At 40.1% G+C, this 22,675-nt stretch overlaps 1 protein-coding gene across 14 annotated transcripts in view; it reads right to left on the bottom strand.

The window, feature by feature from the left end:
- The window catches only part of LOC131223655 (protein MID1-COMPLEMENTING ACTIVITY 1-like), a 39,185-nt gene extending 17,261 nt beyond the window's left edge, over nt 1-21,924 (bottom strand). For 13 of the 14 annotated variants that reach the window (XR_009160604.1, XR_009160603.1, XR_009160607.1 and 10 more), the window contains exons 1-3: nt 21,442-21,924; nt 5,183-5,577; nt 4,367-4,479 (exon numbers count right to left, since the gene is read on the bottom strand). Coding sequence is in view for 8 of the 14 variants with exons in the window: in XM_058219111.1 (XP_058075094.1) it covers nt 4,367-4,479; nt 5,183-5,577; nt 21,442-21,825 (892 nt within the window). In the remaining 6 variants the exon portion in view is untranslated. The remainder of the gene's footprint in view (nt 1-4,366; nt 4,480-5,182; nt 5,578-21,441) is intronic. The other variant, XM_058219114.1, reaches the window with a different exon arrangement.
- Nucleotides 21,925-22,675: the final 751 nt, after the last annotated feature.

Below are 22,675 nucleotides of genomic sequence, written 5' to 3'. Positions count from 1 at the left end.
AGCATTGATGGATAATCCGGGCTGGGCAAGGTGGACATATCAGACCTAAATGAAGACTCAAGCACGGGAACTGCACAATTAGTTATCGAGCCTCAGAAATGAGCCCAAACCCAAACCAATGGTCTCTAGACTCAACCCGAAGTGAGTTTGGACTTAGGCTGTGCCCAGACCAGCCCAGGTAGTTCAACCCTAAAAATATGTAGAACATCCAAATCTCCATTTCTTATCATGTGCAACAGAGACCAACAAATAATAAGATGAGGGAAAGTAGACTTACATGGTTTTGTCATGTTCAACAGAGACCAACTACACCGGATAGAAAGAGTGAGTTGGTACAAGCTGAAGGCTCTAAAAGGGAAAGGGCAAGGGCAAGGCCCAAAAGGATGTGGGTGGAGGTACTAAGAAAAGACTTGATGACTTCTGGTCTAACTGAAATAATGGCCCTTGACAGAGTGGAATGGTGGAACAGGATTCATGTAGCCAACCCCAGTTAATTGGGATAAGGCTTAGATGAGGATGATGGTGGTGACAATGATCCGAATCTCTGTATCTTATCATCTCTGATACTTCAATTACATGTAAAATCCATCCACGGTGAATCTTTAGCATATCGCACTATATCTGGGCATCATAGATACAGTAGAGGGTCCACCGCGAAATACAATACTCATCCAAATAAACAATCAAATATGATAAAAGAAACAAATTTTCACTTTTCATAGTGAATTATGAATATATAAAAGTAACACCAATAATAATAAAAATTATCAGAAATTAAAATTATTAGTCCAACTCTGTAGTGAATTACAGTAATAAAAAAGTGATAGATGAGTACATGCTTGTTCTTTAGCCTCATTGCACAAGTTGTCCATGTAGGACAGTACATAACTAATATATGAACTACTTTCTGTGTAGGTTATATTCTTATAGAAAGAGATGCTGGAAAATGTGCCCTTGCTAACAAATAATGCAAAAAGGTCAATATTACCTGTTTGGCAACTCTTATCTAGCCTAATAAGAGCTCCTCTAATAAGATCACCTACACACAAGCTTAAGGCCTGTTTGGCAACTCTTACCTGTAGGTTATATTCTCAGGATACAAGTACAATAAGATCACCTATACACAAGGCTTAAGTTCTGTTTGGCAACTCTTATCTAGTCTAACAAGAGCTCCTCTAATAAGAGCTAAAGAATTAAGACTTTTTGTTCAAGCTCTTGTTTTACTATAAGTTCATTTGGTAAAATCACTTTCTCAAAACCCTAAAAAGAAGTTCTTATTTGAAATAAGCACGTATGATAAAACATTCAAATTAAGAGCTTTCTTTAAGAGTAGTTACTGTCATTTTAAAAAATTGCAACAACTCCATTATGATCAATGTGGACAATTTTATTTTTTTCTGGCTATTGATTGATGGCTAAAATCATCCAATGAAAGAGGAATTGGCAACCAAAGGTGGAACCCACTTTCAATGTGGGTCATCCATCACGTGGGGCCCCCCTTCGATGTGGGCCATCCATCATGTAGGGCTCACTTTTGATGTTCACTATCCATCAGTGCAATGACCTTCGATGTGGACCATCCATCATGTTGGACCATTTTGGATATGGGCCGTCCATCATGAGGGACCTTGGATGTAGACCTTTCATCAGGTGGGGCCACACTTAGATGTGGGCCATCCATCATGTGGGGCCCACATTTGATGTGAATTGTTTATTATGTGGGCCATCCATCATGTGGGGCCCACATTTGATGTGAATTGTTTATTATGTGGGGCCACCTTAATGTGGACCATCTATTGTGTGGGGCCTCACCTTCAATAAAGGTCATTCATCATGTGGGCCCACCTTTGATGTCAACCATCCATCATATGGACCTACCTTCAATGTCCACCATCCATCATGTGGGTCCCACCTTTGATGTGGAGTGTGTGGCCTACCTTCGATATGGGTCATTCTTCATGAGGGACCACCTTTGATGTAAATCGTCCATCATGTGGGCCCACCTTCAACATCCACCATCCATCATGTGGGTCTCACCTTTGATGTGGACCATCTATCATGTATGGCCCACCTTCGTTATGGGTCATTCATCATGTGAGCCACCTTTCATGTGATGGGAGAGATTGCAAAGTGAAGAGAAGGCGATATAGGAATTTCTTGAAAAGTTTAGTGACAAACTTGTCCCCAAAAAAGCCCTAAAATGTCTACCCGCTTTAGCAAAATAAGCTCTTAAAAGAAGAAGACGAAAAAGAAGCAAACTCTCCATCCCTAAAGAAGTAAGAGGTAAAACCTCTTATGCCTAAATTAGTAAGATGTAAAGGTGAGTCCAAACAATCTATTTTCAAAAAATATTTATTTTTTTAGAAATAAGCAAATAAGCTCTTATTTGTAGAGATGCCAAATGGCCCCTTAGTTATAAGGCCTGTTTGGGTACCACTTAAAAATAAGAATCTCATTTTAATTAATCAAATTTATGTATTAGAGATAATATTTCTTTTTGGTAAGATTAAAAATAATCTTGATAACCAATAATCGTGATCTCTAATACATAATTGTGAATAAGTAAAATGAGATTCACTCTTTTTTAGGCATCTACCAAAGCAGCCTTATTTACATTTTGTGGTTAAATTTCTACCCTGAAAATTACTACAAATGCATGTATGTGTTAATGAATGATGATTGGCCAAACAAGATTCGTAAAGCCGACCCAAAAACTGGGACATAGCGGGGTGGTGGTAATGGCGATGATTCACAAGTTCAGATTGTAGTGAACTAGGTATTGTTTCTCTAACACTAAAGTGCATATAGCGTATAGGTCTGTAGTTGAATTTGAACTGGATCTGAGCATTGGGAAATGGAGAGGAAGAAAATTACTAAATGAAAAAAAAAAAAAGAAGAAGGATCCATTATCCTCATCCATCTGGTGTATCTGACTCGGGTACTCTAGTTTTTGGAAGGACAATATCATATCAAAAAACTGTCATTTTTTTCCCTTGACCTGTTTAACACTGTTTCGCACAAGGTTTCTACTCTCATATGCCGTGGGACGTCCCTCCGAACTTGACATTCATTTCTAAAAGACACCCATGAGGGTAGTGATTGTGGAAGCTGATTGTGAATTGATAAAAACAACTCCTAGGAACTGCACTGTTGATTTTCAGTTTCATTAGACAGGAATCTTTAAACATCCATTTTAAAACCTTGCATGTATTTATAAGAACAATGAAAGCAGTAAGAAATAAAGCAACACTTCTGCTAAGCCCACAAACACCTCTACATGCAAACATGTGTAGAACATCCAACTCATGCATCATGCAGGTCCCACCATGTCGACAATTCACCTGAATTTCAAGCCAGTCAACTCATCAGGCAGGCCATGTGCATGTCAGATTGGGACTGTTGGCAACAATCCTTTGCTTCGTAGATGTGCAGGCCACCTTATGGTTGGCCAGGTCACCTAATGATGGGGGACCATCTCTTGCAAGTTTTGGGTGCTCCACACAAGTGTCAGGTTGGCATCTATGAAACCTTATACTTAAGAATTAAGATTAGGTAATGTATCCCAATTTTAACATGTTTGATTCTTTAATTTTATATCTACTGCGTACTCATGCAGCGTGTCAATGCCTAGTATGGGTGTCATCAGTTGGAACGTGTGGCAAAGCTCTAGACAAACTGCCTCCAAAGCTCCACTCTGTTGAGGAGGTGGGGGTGTTTGTGTGAATGTGCATTGCATTTCTTAATTAGGAAACATCTCTCATCTCTCTTATAATCGGAACTTGTAGTTTAATGGGCTTTTGGCAAGTGTTCTCTGGGTGTGCTGTCTTTAAAAGGAGAACACATGTAGAGAGAAGGCAGCTTCCCATGGTATTCCTTGCTGAGAGATTTCTTGTACAGTGAGAAAGTGGGAGAGAGAGGCAAGCTTTGTACTCTTGATTTCTTGTCTTAGTGCGGAAGAAAGCTCCATGTTGCTGCTCTGTGGAGTAGGTAAATAGCCGAACCACGTAAACCATGTGCTCCTTTATCTCTTGTTTTTCTCGTTGGCTTTTAGGTTTTAATTTTCTCTTTTATTTTGTAGTTTTTCTTTGCTTGCATTGATTGTTAGTGGGTTTTTTCCCACCGCACGATCAAACTACGTAAAGCATTATCAACTTTAGATTTTGAATCAAATGCATCTGCTTTTTCACGATTACCCAATCATGAAATAAGTTATAGAAGCAAGAAAATAAAATCTAGTCTAAATATACAAGTGGGTTATGCGTTCTCCCTTTACATGATAAGAAACATGTGTGCATTCATGGGTTCTCTCATGAAATACTGCTTAATTCAAGTGAAGTTTTAGAAATTGAAGAGATCAGTCACTCACATAAACAAGGCTCCTCGCAACAGTCAAAGAGATCTGTTTGCCACCTATACTTTCCTTGCCTTGCTAATACTTCATGATGGGCCTCATGGCTCACTTGTGCTGCAGATCCCTCCCTACACCAAGGAAATCACGCTTCCTCATTATCTACCATCATCTGACAAATACAGAAAATGCTACCATGCACCTGGGTTGCTCCATATTATGAAGTACAGTACATATCATGTGTATTGGGTATGTGAATAATCCAATGATCAATCTGGAGTGTCCATCCAGGCCACCCGTTCTTCATGAGCCACCTTGCCAAACTCAAATCAATCTGCTGGTCCTAACTATCCTAGACCGACTGCAAAACAAAAGGTCCAGATCGATTATGACAAAATATGCTCAACTACCGACCTGGACTGCCCATTTGCTAGACCCGACCTTCAATGGGTTTCCTAACCGTCTCCACACTGTAATTTTAGGTGTAAACATCATAACCAGGTAACAGTGTTCCTAACCATCCAATGGGTAGTCTAGAAAATGGAAAATATTAACCAAAAAAGGTCAACAATACAATTGGTTTGATTTTCAGAAGGGACCAACGAAGAGCAGGTTAGCCTCGATGGACAGTCGAGATGATCATTTGTAACATATCCACGTGCATGTAATTGCACCATAATCTAGTGGAGATAAGTCAAACAGGGACCTCCTTAGTAGAGTTTATTATAAACTAGCATTACCATGGAACTGGGTCTTCAGTACAAGCTGCTAGCATTATCATAATCTAATCTCAAGCATAACAAAATCTCTTCAGAGTGCTTTATAGATACTGACCCTGATCCCGTGCAAAATTGCGGATGATGGGTCTGGTTCTTTTCCGGTAGTTTGTTGACAACAGTCTTTGTAACCTCAATAAGATGTTGAATGACATCGCACTTTTCAGTGTCATTGTTTACTTGTGATCTTTGCAATTCAAGCTGCAACTTCTCATTCTCCTCTTGAAGAGCTGCATCAAATGCTAGGTTAGGATAACGGCGAGACAATGACTTCTCTAATATATCTGCATCTTCCTTCGTATGGTTGGATTTCAGTAACACGTTTTGGGCCTCCACGTCCTCTTCATCAAGTGTGTAGTCTCGATGGTCCTCTTCGATGGCTTGTAGACCTTCCTGAAAATTCGAAAAACTGACTTCTGTAACTAATGGGCTTTGAAGATGTGAGGGACTGTCCTACAGATTAAAAAGCAGATCAATGTATAATCAAGGGTTCATTTTCCATTGTCCATGCAAAGGTACAAATGAGCTTCTAAAAGTTATCTGGCTTCATCATTACCAACTGATAGAAAAGGTATCGGTATGTTTTTTCCATGTGTCCATGTCATCATTGCAGTAGTCCTGAAAGAGCTTGGCTCCACCAAAGTCTCTGGTGTGTGGTTGTAAGACTAGTTTTTAAGGCAAAATGGTTCATTATCGAGTCAAGTCATACCAGACATTTCAGAAGTGACTCAGCCAACTCAGGCAGAGTCACTTGATATTTCTCAATTTAGAAGGAAAAATAAAATTCATATCGAACCATTTATATATATATATATATATATATATATATATATATATATAAAGAAGATAGCAAAGCTAGTTTTAATGTAAAACCTAGTTAATGTGTGACCTAAAAATACAATAAATATCAATTTGTTGTGCCTAATAGGTATATAATTGATAAATTTGAATATATTTTATTTTATAAATATTTTAGTAAACTAATAAATTCATGGGTTTAGTTGGATATTTGGATCTAATAAAAGCTCCAATGTTCCCAGTTGATTTCACTTAGACAATCCAATCCATTGATCTACAATGTTCATTAGGTTCAACACTCGTTTCATAGGTCTACAATGCAAACATCTCACCAATCTGACAATCTTAACCATTTGATAAGTAGCATTTAATATTGACAGTCAAGATCATTTACACAAAAAATAGGTCCAATCAACCATTTGACCTATGCATTTCTTAGGCCCATCATGGATTGGTTATGATTAGGAAGGATCCCTTTTGTTAGGATCCATTTTCACTATTAATGGCTTCCTTCCAAAATGTCACATTAGGAGAGCTCATAACTTCGGCATATGTAGATGGATCATCTTCTACAAGGAAGGTGTAAAAGTCAGGTCCGAAGCTAGGCACAACGCTGGCTCTCTTACTTCTTCTAGGTTTTAAAGGCTCTTCTATTGTGTCATTCCCTACATCAACCATTATAGTCGAGTCTACTACTTCCGCAAAAGAAGTAGCCTTAGATTTAGTTGGAAATATATTTTCAAAAAAAAAAATCGTCATCTAAGGATTCAATGATGAAATTGGTATCAATATGATTATGAGACATCAAAACCAAGAATTTATAAGCCTTGTTATTTTGTGCACAACCTATAAAAGCAGAATCAAGTGTCTTATCTCCTAATTTTATTTCTTTACGTAAAGGTAGACCTACTTTGGCTAGGCACCCCCACACATCTTCCACAATAACACTTGGGAATTGGTAGACCTAACTCCGGGTAGCAAACCCATAGGTTACAAATGGGCTTTTAAGATAAAGCTTAGACCTAATGGGTTTGTTGAGAAATTCAAGGCTAGGCTTGTGGCTAAAGGGTACAAGCAAAAGAATTGTATTAACTTCTTTGACACATATTCACCAGTCACCGAGACCACCACCATACGAGTATTGATAGTTATTCCTTCCATCCACAATCTTGTGATCCACCAAATGAATGTGAAAATCACTTTTCTGAATAGAGAACTAGAAAAACAAATTTACATAGACCAACTCAAGGGGTTTATGATAAAAGGTCAAGAGAATAAGGTATGCATATTAATTAAACCTCTTTGTGGGCTCAAGCAAGCTCCAAAGCAATGGTATGAGAAATTTGACAAAATGTTATTGCCAAACGGTTTTCAAAGTAATGAGTAGAATAAATGTGTATATGGCAAGATGTTTGAAAATGCATTCATTATCATATTTTTACATGTGGATGACATATTGATATTTAGTTCTAACATTGATGTGGTGAATGAAACTACATCCTTCCTTAGTTCATAATTCGACATGAAAGACCTGGAAGAGGCAAATATGATTCTTAGAATCAAAATTATGAAAGATTCCATCGAAATCATTTTATCTCAATCACACTATATGGAGAAAATTCTGAAAAAATATAATCTTCTAGATTGTACACCAGCAAGCACTCCCTTTGATCCTCATGTGAAATTGTATAGCATTGAATGTGATAGTGTATCACAACTTGAGTACTCAAGTATTATTAGGCATTTAACATATCTAATGAACTATATTAGGCCTAATATTACATATGCAATTGGTAAGCTGAGTAGATACATCAGTAATCCTGGAAAAAATCACTTGAATGTCGTAAATAGATTACTAAGATACTTGAAAATTATTTGCAGATATGGTCTTAGGTATACCAGATATCCTGTAGTACTAAAGGAGTACAGTAATACTAATTGGATATCAGACTCAAAAAGAATTAAAGTCCATGAGTGGCTATGTGTTTACTCTTGGAGGAACCGCAGTATCCTGGAAGTCTAAGAAGCAGACTTGTATCTCTCGATCCATAAAGGAGTCTGAGTTCATTGCTCTTACAAATGTAGGAGAATAGGCCGAATGGCTAAAAAATCTATTTTCAGATATACCTATGTAGGGTAAACCAATGGCAGCAATTGCGCAGTATTATGATAGTCAAGTTGTGATAGCTAAGGCAAATAATATGAACTATAATGGGAAGTCCGGACATTTGTGTCCGAGACATAACTAAGTCAAACTATTAATCTAAGATGGGATAATTGCAATTGATTTTGTAAGGTCTAAAGAGAATCTAGTTGATCCACTAACTAAAACGCTAGCCAGAGAGTTACTGATGAGTACATCGAGGGGAATGGGGTTGAGTCCCACTTAAATAAATCACCAACAATTGGAACCGAACCTATATAAGTAGAGATCCTAAGAATTAGGTTCAATAGGTAACAAAAAGTTGCCTTGAGTGATTTAGTATTGGCACTGTATAAGAAAATTGAGAACACTATTCCTATGGTGTAAGAGTGTCATAACCTGTAGCAAGGAATGTTAGACTATGTTCATAATGAGTTCCATAGCTATGATACAGTGGGATGTTTAGCTACAGGTACACCCCTAATAGACTCACCTATATGAGCGTGGAAGTGGGCTACTTCCTATGAAAATTGGGACATTCTCTAGAGCACTCATGAAACTGTGATAAAGCATATGGTCATAATGTGTTAGCTTAAAAAATTCAAGTTGCTCCAAAATATTGTGTGTGTGATGTGTTTGGGTTGTTATTGTCGGGGGTTAGTTCAAAATATTGTTATTGCCTCCCAACAAACCAGACATGTTTATAGTAGGCAATGTTCAAATCTTTTAAGATACCTTTGTTGATGCACTTCGTTTCACTAATTTTTTAAACTAGTTTTCTATTCATTTATCTTCACCGTTTTCCTGATTTTTCAAATTGTGGGGGATTGTTAGAATATAAAAAAAAAAAAAGGATATTTGAAAAAAAAAATTTGATTTTGCCTTTTGTTAACCCTGTTGCCTTAATTGTGTTTGGTTTTGTTCCACATTGAAAAGTAGTTAGAAAAATTAAGCATTTATATTAAAACCATTAATCATTTGTATTGGAAAATAAGGGTATGCCATGGGAGCAACCTCGCGCGTGTTGGGGCTTCAGCCACAGTCGTGGTCGTGATATGGCGTGGTGCGGTATTATGTGGTATGGTGTCTCTTTAATTGGGCACTTTTGTTTTCTCTGTATAGATATTTCATTGGTTATGCACAAGAAGACAAAGCCGCCATATGCCTACCTAATATTTAATGAGCTAACAGGCATAGACATTCATTTATTACACCACTCACATGCGCCTCGAGCCCCACCGACTACCTACTTTTCCTTTACAAAGGCTTCTCTTCTCTATTAAAAAAATCATCCGAAAATTCTCTCATCTCTGGTTTTCTTCTAGTTTCTTTCTGCAACTTATGATTGGGCAAATCAGTACGAGCATTATTGGGTTCGTATGGCTGAGACTGTGAGTACACCTAATTGACGCCATTCATCTTGGAGGAGAGTTGTTGTATCCTTACGACAATTTTTTTTTTTTTGGGTTAGCTTGTTAATACACACCCATGTCAGTACACATACTCTATGTTAGCCACCCCCCGCTAGGGATCGATACCAAGACCTCAAGTGTTGAAACGAGGTATCTCCACTTAGTCTGTCAGTTGAGCTATGGAACTAGGGGTAGCCTTACGGCAAACTTATTGGAACCCGGTGCATCTGGAATCTTCCTATGGGGAAATCTATCTCTAAGATAGCAATGGTAACGTGCATCAACTCTCCAAATTCTTCTTTTATTATTTCTATTTTTTTATTATGGATTTTCTGCTATACCTCGGTATATTAGAACCAACACGAGTATTTCACTTGGTCCAGCTAATTGCAACCCGAGTCCTTAGCATGTTGTCACTGAAGCTTGTGAACAAGCCACCGGTTCGCATCCTAGCCGTAGAGTTGTCAACAGGAATTTACACTCGGGAGTACCCGATGGACCCCACCCAATTTTAATTGGACCTAATGCAAATTCTGGGACCCATTTATTTATCAGGTGGAGTTCAGGTCTGCCATTTTAGAACCAATTAAATGCCAGGTCTGGTCTGGTCCAGTTAATTTTAATCGAAATATGCTGTATGTGAAATATACATTGATTATAATAACAATGAAACAGGTTTTCTTAGCCACACGCATGTAAGAGAACCTATTTACACCATGCACGTGTGTGATCCAATCCATCCGTTCAAGTGAGCTCCCAACCAAGTAAATGCCCCTATTGTGGACCCGAACCGGACCAAACCCAAACCGAACTTGAAACGAGTCCAAATACCTGACCCGATTGGATCACAGCCCGTGTCCTCGAAAATGAGACCCAGACCTGGCAAAATGTGAACCCCGGCAACCCGGGTTCGGAACTCGTGACCGGACCCGCACCCGTTGCGTTGACAGCCCATACTAGGCAGTAACCTCCGGAGATGAACCGGGATGGCATACTGACACTGGCAGTAGCGAGGTCGCTACTGGAGCGGTGCTCCTGTGGGCCGCCCCATGATGTATGCATTTTATCTACGCCGTCCATCCCTTTTGCCAGCTCATGATAGGGTATGAACCCAAGGCAGATCCAAATCTCAGGAGGATCAGACCACAGAAAATAGTGGTGATTGAACGCCAACCATTAAAATCTTCTTAAGGCCCACTGTAATGTTTGTTTGCCATCCAATCCGTTCATAAGGTCACACGGATCTGGATGAAGGGAAAATACAAATATCAGCTTGATACAAAACTTTTGTGGCCCCCGGAAAGTTTCTAATGGTGGGGTTCAATCACCACTCTTTCCTGTGGTGTGATCCACCTGAGATTTGAATCTGCCTCATTTTTTGGTTCATGCCCTAAAATGAGCTGGCAAAATGGATGGACAGCGTGGATACAACACATACACAATGGAAGGCCCACAGAGCACCGTCCGGTAGTGAGTAGCCGCGTCCCCAGAGATGATGAGAACGACTTGGACTGGGTATTGACCCTCCAACCAAGTCAGTGGTGCAAAAGCTCTGTTGACCCGGTATGTGTTTTATCAACGCCATCCATCCATTTTAACAGCTCATTTTATGTCATGAGCCCAAACATAAGGCAGATTAAGCTAAGTGTAAACAGTGGGGAATAAACGCTCATAATTGGAAACTTCTTATGGCTACAGAAGTTTTGAATCAAGTATCTAGGTTTATGTGACTTCATGAACAGAGTAGATAGTAAATAAACATTGCAATGGCCCTCCATAAGTTTTCAAGAGTAGGCATTCAATCTCTACTTTTTTCCTATAGTGGGGTCAACTTGGGGTTTGGGTTTGTCTTGTTTTATTGGCTCATACCCAAAAATGAGCCGGTGAAATGAATGGACGGTATAGATAAAACACATATCATGGTGGGGTCCATCAAGCATTTAGACTACGGACTTGGTAGTGGACAGGTCACTACCCCATTGGAGTGCGACTAGGCCCCACCGTTCATATGATGGGTCCCCTTTAGTCGAGGGTTCTACTATTCTCCAAAATAAGTGCTTTGTCACATGGAAGACGACACATTTTCCTCATCTCATTCAATGACACTTGTGGCAAGAGTAAAGCGGAGTTATTTGCTACTCTGGCTGCTATGACACTTCTACACATGCACTTAAAAATGGTACACGTGGCAAGTTAACTAAAATTAATGCTTAAATTTTGGAACACAATGGCTGAGTTATGGTCTAAAAATCAGATTCATTGGAAAATCCTAACCACTGGTTGGTGAACCCCTGCTTCTTTTTTTAACAATACCATTTGGATATTTTTCATTTTTAACCGTCTAATAAATGTCCCGCCATCTAGCAGGAGACAATCAAGAAAGTAATTTTTATTTCATGACATATCTAAATACTCTTAATTTTGATGGTTTGGTTTGAATAATTTGCTTCCACCATCGCAATTTCCCAGTAATTTCCATCTGCGTGTGTATGATCTATCACAATCTGGCAGAGTATTGGAGGATCCATTTACAAAAGAAAGTCAGTGAGGAACTTTATGGGAGCCAACATGCAACCTGTGTAGGACATCCACACCGTCAGAATGGTACGCCACACCACAAAGATCAATTTGGGGAAGAAGAAAATGACGCTTGACCATCAACTAGGCCATACCTGTATATGTTGACTAAGATAATTGTTCATTGATTTCACTAGTGTGGCGCACCTGATGATCAAACCGGCCTGATTTTTATGTCAGATGATACTCATGGTGGGCCCTACCGTTTTCATGGTACGGATTCCCTACATGCTTGGTGTTGGCGGAGGTTCCCTGGTTGGATGACAACTTCCGTGTACTTCTGGCTGTACCTGATAATTATATCAAACACACAAAGAGAAATTGACCGCTGTAAATGCCACCTTTTACCCAGCGTCTTTTCTAAACACTCCCAAACTTAATTTCTCAGTCTAAACCTTTCACGTACGAACATACTAATTAAGGACGTAAATACCAATGCTTTTAAAAGCTGTTTCTTTGTAAAGCAGGGTATTATTTTCGTCCTCAAATTAGTCTGTCCGTACGTGAGAGGTTCAGACTGGGAATGTAAGTTTGAGATGGATCAGAAAAGACGCTGGGTAAAAGGTAGCATTACAGTGGTCAATTTCTCCACACAAACCAAAGAACCACGCTGGCGAGCCTCGCGCAAGGTAACTGGCTAGCTCACTTTCGACGGTCGAGAGCAACGTGGGTGGAGCTTCCATTAGATCCACCCCGTCCATCAGTTATGTTGCGTCATTTTCAGCCTAGAAACAAAAATAATCATGATGATCAAAGCTCAGGTAGGCCATATCATAGGAAATAGTTGGGTTAGGCATGTTGTTGGTTTGAGTATGGCCCACCGTCTATCCGATGAACAATCCATTCATCTCATCCGTCTTATCATGATGAAAAGATTAGCCGAAAATTATAATGTTCCAAAACTCGACTGGATCAAATACCGTGAATTTAGACGCTTTTTTATAATTTTGTACTGGGTGGCCTTCCTGAGTGCTGAATAAGCCTGATTTTTAGGATGAACGCCAAACAAGCGATGAACTGGCTAATGGACGGCGTGGATTTCATGCACGACAACTCGTTTTCCCACATCAGAGAAAGTGACCCGCTTAGGTACGGAGGCACGCAAAAAGCGTTTCCCGAAAAGAAACGGAAGCCCATGCTCTGGAATGGACGCGGAGTGGCCACTGACAGCGCGAGTATCGCAATTCGCTACTGAAGTGAAGGTTCTGTGGGGCCATCACGATGGATGTGCTGTATCCACACCGTCCATCGATTTGTATAAATAATTTTAGCGCATGAGATAACATATGAGGCAGAACCAAAGCTCAAGCGGAGCCCACAACAGAAAACAGTGGGGACAATGACGCCCACCGTTCAAAACTTCTTGGGGGGGCGACAGAAGTTTTCGATGAAGCTTATATTTGTGTTTTCCCTTTTTCCATGTATGCGTTAACTACTTTAACTTATGAATAGGTTGAATCTCAAAAAACCATTCATGGTGGGCCTTAGAAAGATTTCAACGGTGGGCGTCACTGTCCCCGCTGTTTTCTTTGGTGGGTCCACTTGGAGCTTTTTGATCATCCCTAAAATGATCTCTCCAAATGGATGGACGGTGTGGATACAGCACATACATCATGATGACATCACTTCGTATTCATGGCAATCATGTATGGTGATCGGGACTGTTGATCTGGTGGACCACTATTTAGACGGATCATAAGAACAGAAAAGTGAGTGATTGCATGGCTGTGACCTTCCAATTGTTGTGAGTTTCTCTGGCTGAATAACAGCTGTTGTTATAGCCAATCATCTCGCCAGCGAATGATGAGATCGATACTAAATTCTAATCTCCTTGATTATCCCGATGTTATGAACTATCCACTGATGGCCCACCACATCATCGGGCCCGATCCCCAAATATATTTTTCCCGGACGCGGATTGCGTACTAAGTAACTCAGTACGCTATCCTCAGCAGGCTATACTGAGTAAACTCTGTGGGGCCTACCGATGATGTATGTGTCTTATCCATCCCGTCCATCCGATTTACCGGCTCATTTCAGGGCATGGGCCTAAAATTGAAGATACGTTTATATATCAATTAGACCACACCAGGGAAAAAAATGAGGTTATTGACGTCCACCATTGAAACCTTCCTAGGGTCCACAGTGTATTTATTTATCATCCAACCTGTTCATAAGGTCATACTGACATGGATGAAATGAAAACAAATACATCAGATTGATCCAAAAATCCTGTGACCTCTAAGAAAATTTCAACGGTCAGATTTCAACCCCCACTATTTCCTGTGGGGTGATCCACTTGAGCCTTGGATATGTTTCAATTTTGTGCTCATTATCTAAAATGATCTGGTAAAACGGATGGACGGTGCGGATAAGACATACACATCACAATGGGCCCCACATACTCAGCATGCAATCCGCCTCGAGTTGACCCAACGAAGCCAATCCGGACCCGGATTCGGTCGCGACCCCTTCAGGGCTCGGTACTGGAAAAGCTCTGTGGACCCACCTTGATGTATTTATCTTATCTACTCCGTCCATCCATTTTAACAGATCATTTTAAGGTATGAACCCAAAAGTGAGACAGATCTAAATCTTAGGTGGACCACTCCATCGGTAACAGTAGTGATTGAACGCCTACAGTTAAAAACTACCTATGGCCCACTGTAATATTTATTTGCCATCCAACATATTGATTAGGTCACACATACCTGGATGAAGGAATAGACAAATAACAGCTTGATCAAAAACTTTTGTGGCCCCCAAGAATAGCAGCTTGATCAAATACTTGGCCGTTCAATCGCCACTGTTTCTTATGGTGTGGTCCACATGAGATATGGATATGCATCATTTTTTGGCTCATATCCCAAAATAATCCGGAAAAATGGATGGACGGCATGGATAAAACACGTACATCATAGTGGGCCCACAGAGCTTTTCCAGCACGGACCAGTACCGAGGTCAGTACTGGAGGGGTCACTACCGAATCCGAGTCCACTTCCTTGTACGTTGAGTGGGCGGCCCTCGTCTGTTAACTTTATATAAAGAAAGTAATTTTGATTGCAATCAACGTCAACTTTATCTGCTGCACAGCTGTCCAATCGACACCTACCTCTTGAATGAGAGGCATCATGGTGGAAATGTTAAGATCCTAACCGTTCATTTTACGGGGGACAATGGAATGGCTGGTAAAATCCAATTCGGAGAGGATCCATGGGCATTGTAGCTTTTAGCATTCTCTCTTTTTCATGCGATTTTCAATCTGCATGGTTTACCGGATACCGGAGTCCTCGACAACACGTGATTTACGCCGAGTGTAAAACACCTGTGATTTGAGTTATAAAGGCTAGCTTCGTAGTTTTGCTCATCACATATTTGAGTTCAGGAGCTAGTTTGGCCTTACGATGGGGGCGGGAACACCTTGATGTCATATATATATATATATATATATATATATATATATATATATATATATAGTGGTATTTTAAAAGAATTGTCAACTTAGTTAGAAATATTTATATCGGCTAAGGTTTGAATTTATATTGGCTATGAGCCTTAAATGGAGCTGTACATGAGCAGAGTAAGCTCGGTTACTTGCTCGACTCGAATCGGAATTACTCAACTCGGCATGAGTTTGAGCCGAGCACGAGCATGAGTTTGATACTCATTTTGATTACGAGTAAAATACGAGCTGGGCAATAATCAACTCATATGCTCGACTCATACTCGACTCGATACTCGACTTGTACTTGACTCGTACTCGAGGGTATTATTATTTTTTTGTATAAATTATTAATATCTATAAGAAATTGATATCATATATTGTTAATATATGTCAGAAATTGTTAATATATGTTAATATAACTAATATATATTAATATATGTTAATATAGAAATTTTTAATATATTAATATAGTTAATATGTTAATATATGTTAATATAGCTAATATATGTTAATATATAAATTGTTAATATGTTAATATAGAAATTGGGCTCAAATTCAAAATCGAACTCGAACTCGACTCGATTCAATTTCTGCTCGTACTCGGCTCATACTCGGACGAGTAGAGCACAAGCAAGGAATCCATACTCGATGTCTGAGCAGAGCCGAGTACGAGTAAAACTCGGGCAGTGTGAGCCGAGCATGAGCTGGGCAATACTCGGCTCGGCTCGACCCGTATACAACTCTAGTTTTAAATATTTGATTAACATTTATATTTTTTTTCCTCACAAAATATTTTTCATATAGCCAACTCTAATTAATTTGGATAGGGCTTAGAAAATTATAATGATGATATTTCACATTTTTTTTCTAAAAAATCTTAATATTCTTCATTTAAAAAATTATTTTCTATATTATTTAATTAAATAGGCATAGGTAATTAAGTTCAAATAGACCCATTTATAAATGGGTTGGATTGGAGTAAGAGATTTTCAACTCATTTAATATTCTTCATTTTAAATTTATTTTTATAATTAGGAGGGAATTAAGCTTGCATCCTCGTCATGACCCAAATGGAATCACACCCAAACCCGATCGGACCCATTCTCACTTCATGTTGGGGGACTTTGCTGAACAGGTTCGATTCCACACACATGCAATGGTAGACCCCATTAGCAGCGAGTTGCACGGTTTCCTCAACTGCAAGTCGGCAACTACTTGCATGTGGGATCCTGGGACATTCAGGTGAAAGAAAAATGCATCTTTGCACCGCTTGCATTTGAGAGATTGGATGCAGTAATGATTCGGGATAGCTGTAGCCAGTGGGACCGGCACCTTTTATTTAAGTCGCGATGTTTACTAAAAGGAAGCGGATTGGCTGGTGTAGCACACACCAGCTATAGATACGTGTCGTGCGAAGACGAGCACACACCTTTAAAAATTAAAAATAAATAAATAAATAAATTTTGCAGTAGTGCGACCCAATTTATCTTTAGATATGTCTTATTTTTCGGCTCAAGCCTTAAAACAAGCTCATGGATGAACGGTTTGGAAATAACACATAGCTCATGATTTTGACACACAAAATTTGCTGACGTAAATACACCAGCTATATAGCTGATGTGTGGTACACCAGCCAATCCGCTTCCGACTAAAAGCTCAAGAGGCTATTCCTGGCATACGTTCCGATGTTGCATGTCTACGGGCCACACGTCACGTGAGGCCCACCATGCTCGAGAGACTGGGCATGTCTACTCATCATGTGGACCACACATGGACAAGAAAAATGGACGGTTGCTCGTGCCACACCTACGAATGGTCCGGATTTCACGCGTGTGCTCTAAAGGTGCGAATTAACGTACAAACGAGAAATGCTGACATTCAACCGACTGGACAGTTACTTCACATCCACCTGGTGATAACTTCCAACCCACCGTGTGTGTGACATCCAACCCTTCCAATTGGTGGCCCCGCCATGTGGATCACCTTACGTAAGGTTCAACTCCATCCTCTCATCAGGTGGGCCACACCCCAGAAACAATATATAGCTACCAATAAATAACAAAAAGCAAGTGTGGTCCACCTGGTGAGTGGATGGCCTTGATTTTCACAAAAGTGATCCTCGGGGTGCGGCCAACCTATTGGACGGTTCGTGAGATAATATATTGAAGTTATTCGCTAGTGGACGGTAACTTACCCAAAGGATTTGAAGATTTCTCACAAAATGGGGCGCAGGTAAGAACCTGACCAAGTTCCGTCGAGTCCTTTCTATATGTTGTATATCCATGCCATCCATCTGGTTTTCAGCTCATTTTAGGGCATGGCCCAAAAAATAAAATAGATCCAAATATCAAGTGGACCACACCACAGGAAACAGTGATCATAGAATACCCACCATTAAAAACTTCCTAGAATCCACGGGAATGATTATTTTCCATCCAACCTGTTGATAATATCACATGGATGGATAATGGGAAAACACAAATATCAGCTTAATTCAAAACTTTTGTAGGCACAAAAGGTTTTTAATAGTCAATCACTACTGTTTCTTATAGTATGCTCTCCCTCATATTTGGATCATATTTGGATCTATTTTTGGGCTCATGCCTTGAAATGAGCTGGAAAAATGGATGGACAGATTCGATATAAAATACATATATCAAGGTGGCCCCACTGACTGAATCCCGCTCAATGGGTATTTGCTTCATGATTTTCCACACGAGTGCCTCATTTTCACGTGTCAGGTTAGTACACTTATACCATGCACTCGACCGAGTAAGACCTTTTTCTCGTTCTGCAGTTGCGGAAGCGGGGTCGGGTTGGCTGGCGACAGTTTGCTTGACATGATATAAAGCTACGTTTCCGCTTAAAACGAACAAAAATTACGGGCTGGAATCCTCTAGGACCTATCTTTGGCATTTGCGCAAAAGGTGCTAATTCGGTGGGCAACGAGTCAGTGGGTGAGACCCTTACAATAGGCCTATATCTAGGTATGTGTTGTATATCCACATTGTATATCCATTTTTCCACTTGTAGGGCATGGTCCCAAAATTAGGCATATCCAAATCTCAGGTGGACTACACCACAAGAAAATAGTGGCGATTGAATGCCCACAACTAAAAACTTCGTAAGGTCCACTGTAATGTTTATTTATCATCCAATTTGTTGATAAGGTTACATAAACTCGTGGATGATAGGACAAGCATAATAGCAGCTTGATCCAGAACCTTTTTTTTTTTTTTTGAACTCCCAAGAAAGTTTTAATAGTTAGAATTCAATCACTACTGTGTGATCCACCTGTGATTTGGATTTACCTCAGTTCGGGCCCATGCCCTAAATTGATCTGGCAAAACAGAAGGACACCATGGATATATAACACATATATCGAGGTGGACCGGACAATTAGAGACTCACCCACTCAGTTGTTACCCCTGCCTCACCTAATCCGTGCTCTCGTGGAAAAGCAGGGCCAACAATATCATATATGCAAAATACATCTACCAAGTTCTATCATTGATTTTAGGCCCTGACATAATAATTTAAAAAAAAAAAAAAAAAAAAATCAGCTACACCCACAACTCCATGGGCCACACCACATGGAACCATGGGATGAGGTGCTAACCATAGATTGTGTGTGGGGCCACTATATATGGTGCGTATTTTTCATCAAACCCATTAATTAGGTGTGACTCATTATGACCACGAGCAGGTATAAAAATCAGCCTCATCCAAAACTCAAGCAGACCATCTCATGTGAACTTAGCGGTTTTGAGAGCAATTTTCATTATTTCATGGTGTCGCCTATATTAGCTCTTAATCAACTTTTCTCTATAATAGTCTAAATAATGGTTCTCCCCTGATGGACAAAGTGGATTGTACATATATAGCATGGTATCCTATAGAGCGTAAAGCAGGTGTAGTAGGCCATTTGCTATCCAAAAACTACCCTCAACTTCATGTAATTTCACAAAATTAGAAGGGGAGTTGTTTGATGCTCTGTGTAATGGGCTCAGAGGTTTTACCATCACTATGCCAATTTTTTGCTTTCTGAGTACACTAGACACTTATACATAGATTGTATGTATTTTAGAAGATAGTAGGATTGTGTAAAGCACCTGTTACCGTACCTCAGTGATAGACTCTTGTAGAGTTTCAACATGAGGTCACGGGTTCAAGCATCCCGTATGGTGCCAGTGCTCATCAGTGCGGGGGTTGAGTGTGTGTGAAATTGTTCTCTTTTGTGCATCAAAAGTTCATCTTTACTTCTCATATGTTCTTTAATTTCTCATAGTTCTCTAACTAAAGCAGTGTAGGAACGTTGGACTTCTGAGCATTGGTATATCAAAATGCACATTTGACGCTTCAAATTGATACACATGATATATACTAACATAAATTAAACTAACTAAATTTTGGAAGCCATTGTCAATAAATCAAAGGTATAAAAGCTTCTTCTTCTTCTTCTTTTTTTCCGCACGCACCTCAATGGGTACTCAGAACCCATGGGCTTATGTTGAAACTCTTCTGAGCCCACCATCAAGTTTAAGTATAAAAGATTTTTTTATTTATTTTTTTTTTAAAAAAAAAAAAAATTTGTTTTTTCTTTTCGTTTTTTTACATGCATTTACACACCCACACACTCTCACACGAGATTTCACCACAAAGGGTGCTCAAACATATGACCTTGCGTTGAAATGCACTCATATCATGGGATTTGACCACTACGGTTACTTGAACCATGACCTCATGTTGGAACTCGTGTTGAAACGCATTATGGGTACTCGGACTGATGATCTCATGTTGAAACTCTCGTGAGACTGCCACCTGGGCATGAGTAAAGACCCAAGGCATAACATCCTGATCCATAGCTCAAGTTGTAGACTGAGTGAAAGATACCTCGTTTCAACACTGAGGTCAGTATCGGCTCCCTAATGGGGTGGCTAACAGTGAAGTGTGAACTGTCAGTGGGGTGTACTAACAAGCTAACAAAAACAAAAAAGGCATAACAAGTTGTTTAACAATTCTAACTGATTCATCGACCCTTATTTTATAAAATAAGATCATTAGATATTTTTCAATTTTAATCTTCCAATAAATGTCCACTAATTTTATAGTCCGTGTACATCTATCTAATAAGGTGCCCATAACGTGGACAGTTTAATTTTAATTATTTGTATTCCTTCAAAGCAATTTGAAAGTAATTACGAATGTGTACTCTGTCGTAGTAACGAATTACCATTTATCAAAGTGGAAGGTGAGTCGAATGTATTCATTAGGCGCATTTAAGTCAAATCGCGTTATAGACGGTAAGACGTCCGGAGGAAAAGGAGAAACTGGAACACGGTGGGAAACCAGCTATCTTACACGGGTTATGTATCGATCGGGAACGTCCATCGAATGGGCCCTACTGTTAATAGTAATTAGTTCACCGTTTGATCCTAGAAATGATCAGTATCAGCACCATGATATCGCCCACGAGATGGACGATCTAGATGAATTCATAAGTGGATCCCGATCATTACCGACAGCTACCTTTACCACGCTCCTGTTCTTCTTGCTTTACCACATCATTCCCCACATTGAGACTTGAATCGCGGCACACGTGCTACCGGAACACACGTGTTGCAACCTAATCATGCCAACCAACTCATCACGCGGGCCACACATATCTGCTGGAAAATCACTCGATGGGCAATATTGATCTTAGCATTGTGGCCCACCTAATCAATGGCCAGCCTTGATTTCAGCGAAAGGCCATCATTACTTCAATCCACATGATCCACGGCCAGGAATTCTCACGTGTGCTGGGTTAGCAATTGGCATGTGTTCCGCGATTCACCTCCACTCTCTCTACTCGCCCGTATCACCATGACTGCACTACCATAACCGAAACGCATCCGTACAAACCGGCACGTGTCGGTTATCGGCACAATTTACTCACGTACCTGTATCCGATATCCATGGACGAGCGAAATCAACGGCAGGATCTTCATGTAGCGGTCAATCTCGTTCTGGACTTGACGGAATTGGTACACGACGTTCCATCCCATGGCCAGGAGATAGAGATAGCTCCTGTGTCTGCAGCTCTCCACCAGATCAAGGGCCCTTCGCAGCGCCTCCTCCAGCCCATCCAACGGCTCTCGCGTTGCAGGGAACCGGCTCACGTCCGTCGATTTCAGCGTCTCGAGCAGGTTCCCGATCATCTTTACGTGCCCCGCGATCTGCGCACAGTTCGTCCGGTGCATTTTAGCATTGCGCGCCGATTTGACAATGAGGGAGATAATGCGCACTGCGTCGACGCCAGCTGCCTGCACTACCATACTCGCCATTTTCCCGAGAGATAGTTTTTCTTTTCACCTTTTTCTGGGAGTTTTGGGTTTTGGGGAGAGAAAGTGTGACAAGGTTTGGGAAGGACACCGCATTCGAGGGATTTCCTGCTCTCTATCTCACCGCATTTTCGTCGGTTTCATTTTTTGGAAATGATTCGATGCTCTGGCTGCGTATGTTGGTTGATACACATCCACATATCAATGATACACGTGGCATGTTAACTCAAATTAAACCGATTAAATTCTTGAACCCACTGTCAAAAAATCAGATTGGTCCAACAATCCTAACCTCTGTTTCGTGGACACTTATTTTTTAATTTAGACCATTGGATATTTTTCATTTTTTTTAACGGCACAAAGAATGTTCAACAATCTAATAACTAAATAATATTAATATTTCGTTTGTGATACATTTAGACTGGTACATGTAATTTGGACGGTTTACTTTAAATTATTTATAAGCCATGTATGAAAGCTCTGAGTGATTCATTGCTCTTACTCTGCTATTCTAACCTTTGGATGCCACACAAAAATCTAATTATAAATCCGAGGACAGGTCCATTTGTAATTCATGTGAGCCGCCCATCAGAAACCGGTTTAGGGAGTGACCATTTTCCTATATACTCGTGTGGCCCACCTAAATCAGAGACCTAAGCATAATATGAAATGTAACACCTTCTGGATGGGAGGATTTCACATAAACATCACAGCAAGGGCAGGCTACCCGGGCCACTGAACTAGCCGAGCATGGGCAAATTAAGTAATACTGGGTAAGAGCTTAGTGGGTGATACCCTTAGGGGGTGTTTGGACCGACGGTTTGGAAGGGATTGGATGGTAAAATCCTGGGAT

Source organism: Magnolia sinica, chromosome 13, assembly GCF_029962835.1.
Source record: "Magnolia sinica isolate HGM2019 chromosome 13, MsV1, whole genome shotgun sequence".
Taxonomy (NCBI): Eukaryota; Viridiplantae; Streptophyta; class Magnoliopsida; order Magnoliales; family Magnoliaceae; genus Magnolia; species Magnolia sinica.
The sequence above is the reverse complement of the archived record's forward strand: the minus strand, read 5'-3'. Positions and strand labels throughout refer to the sequence as shown.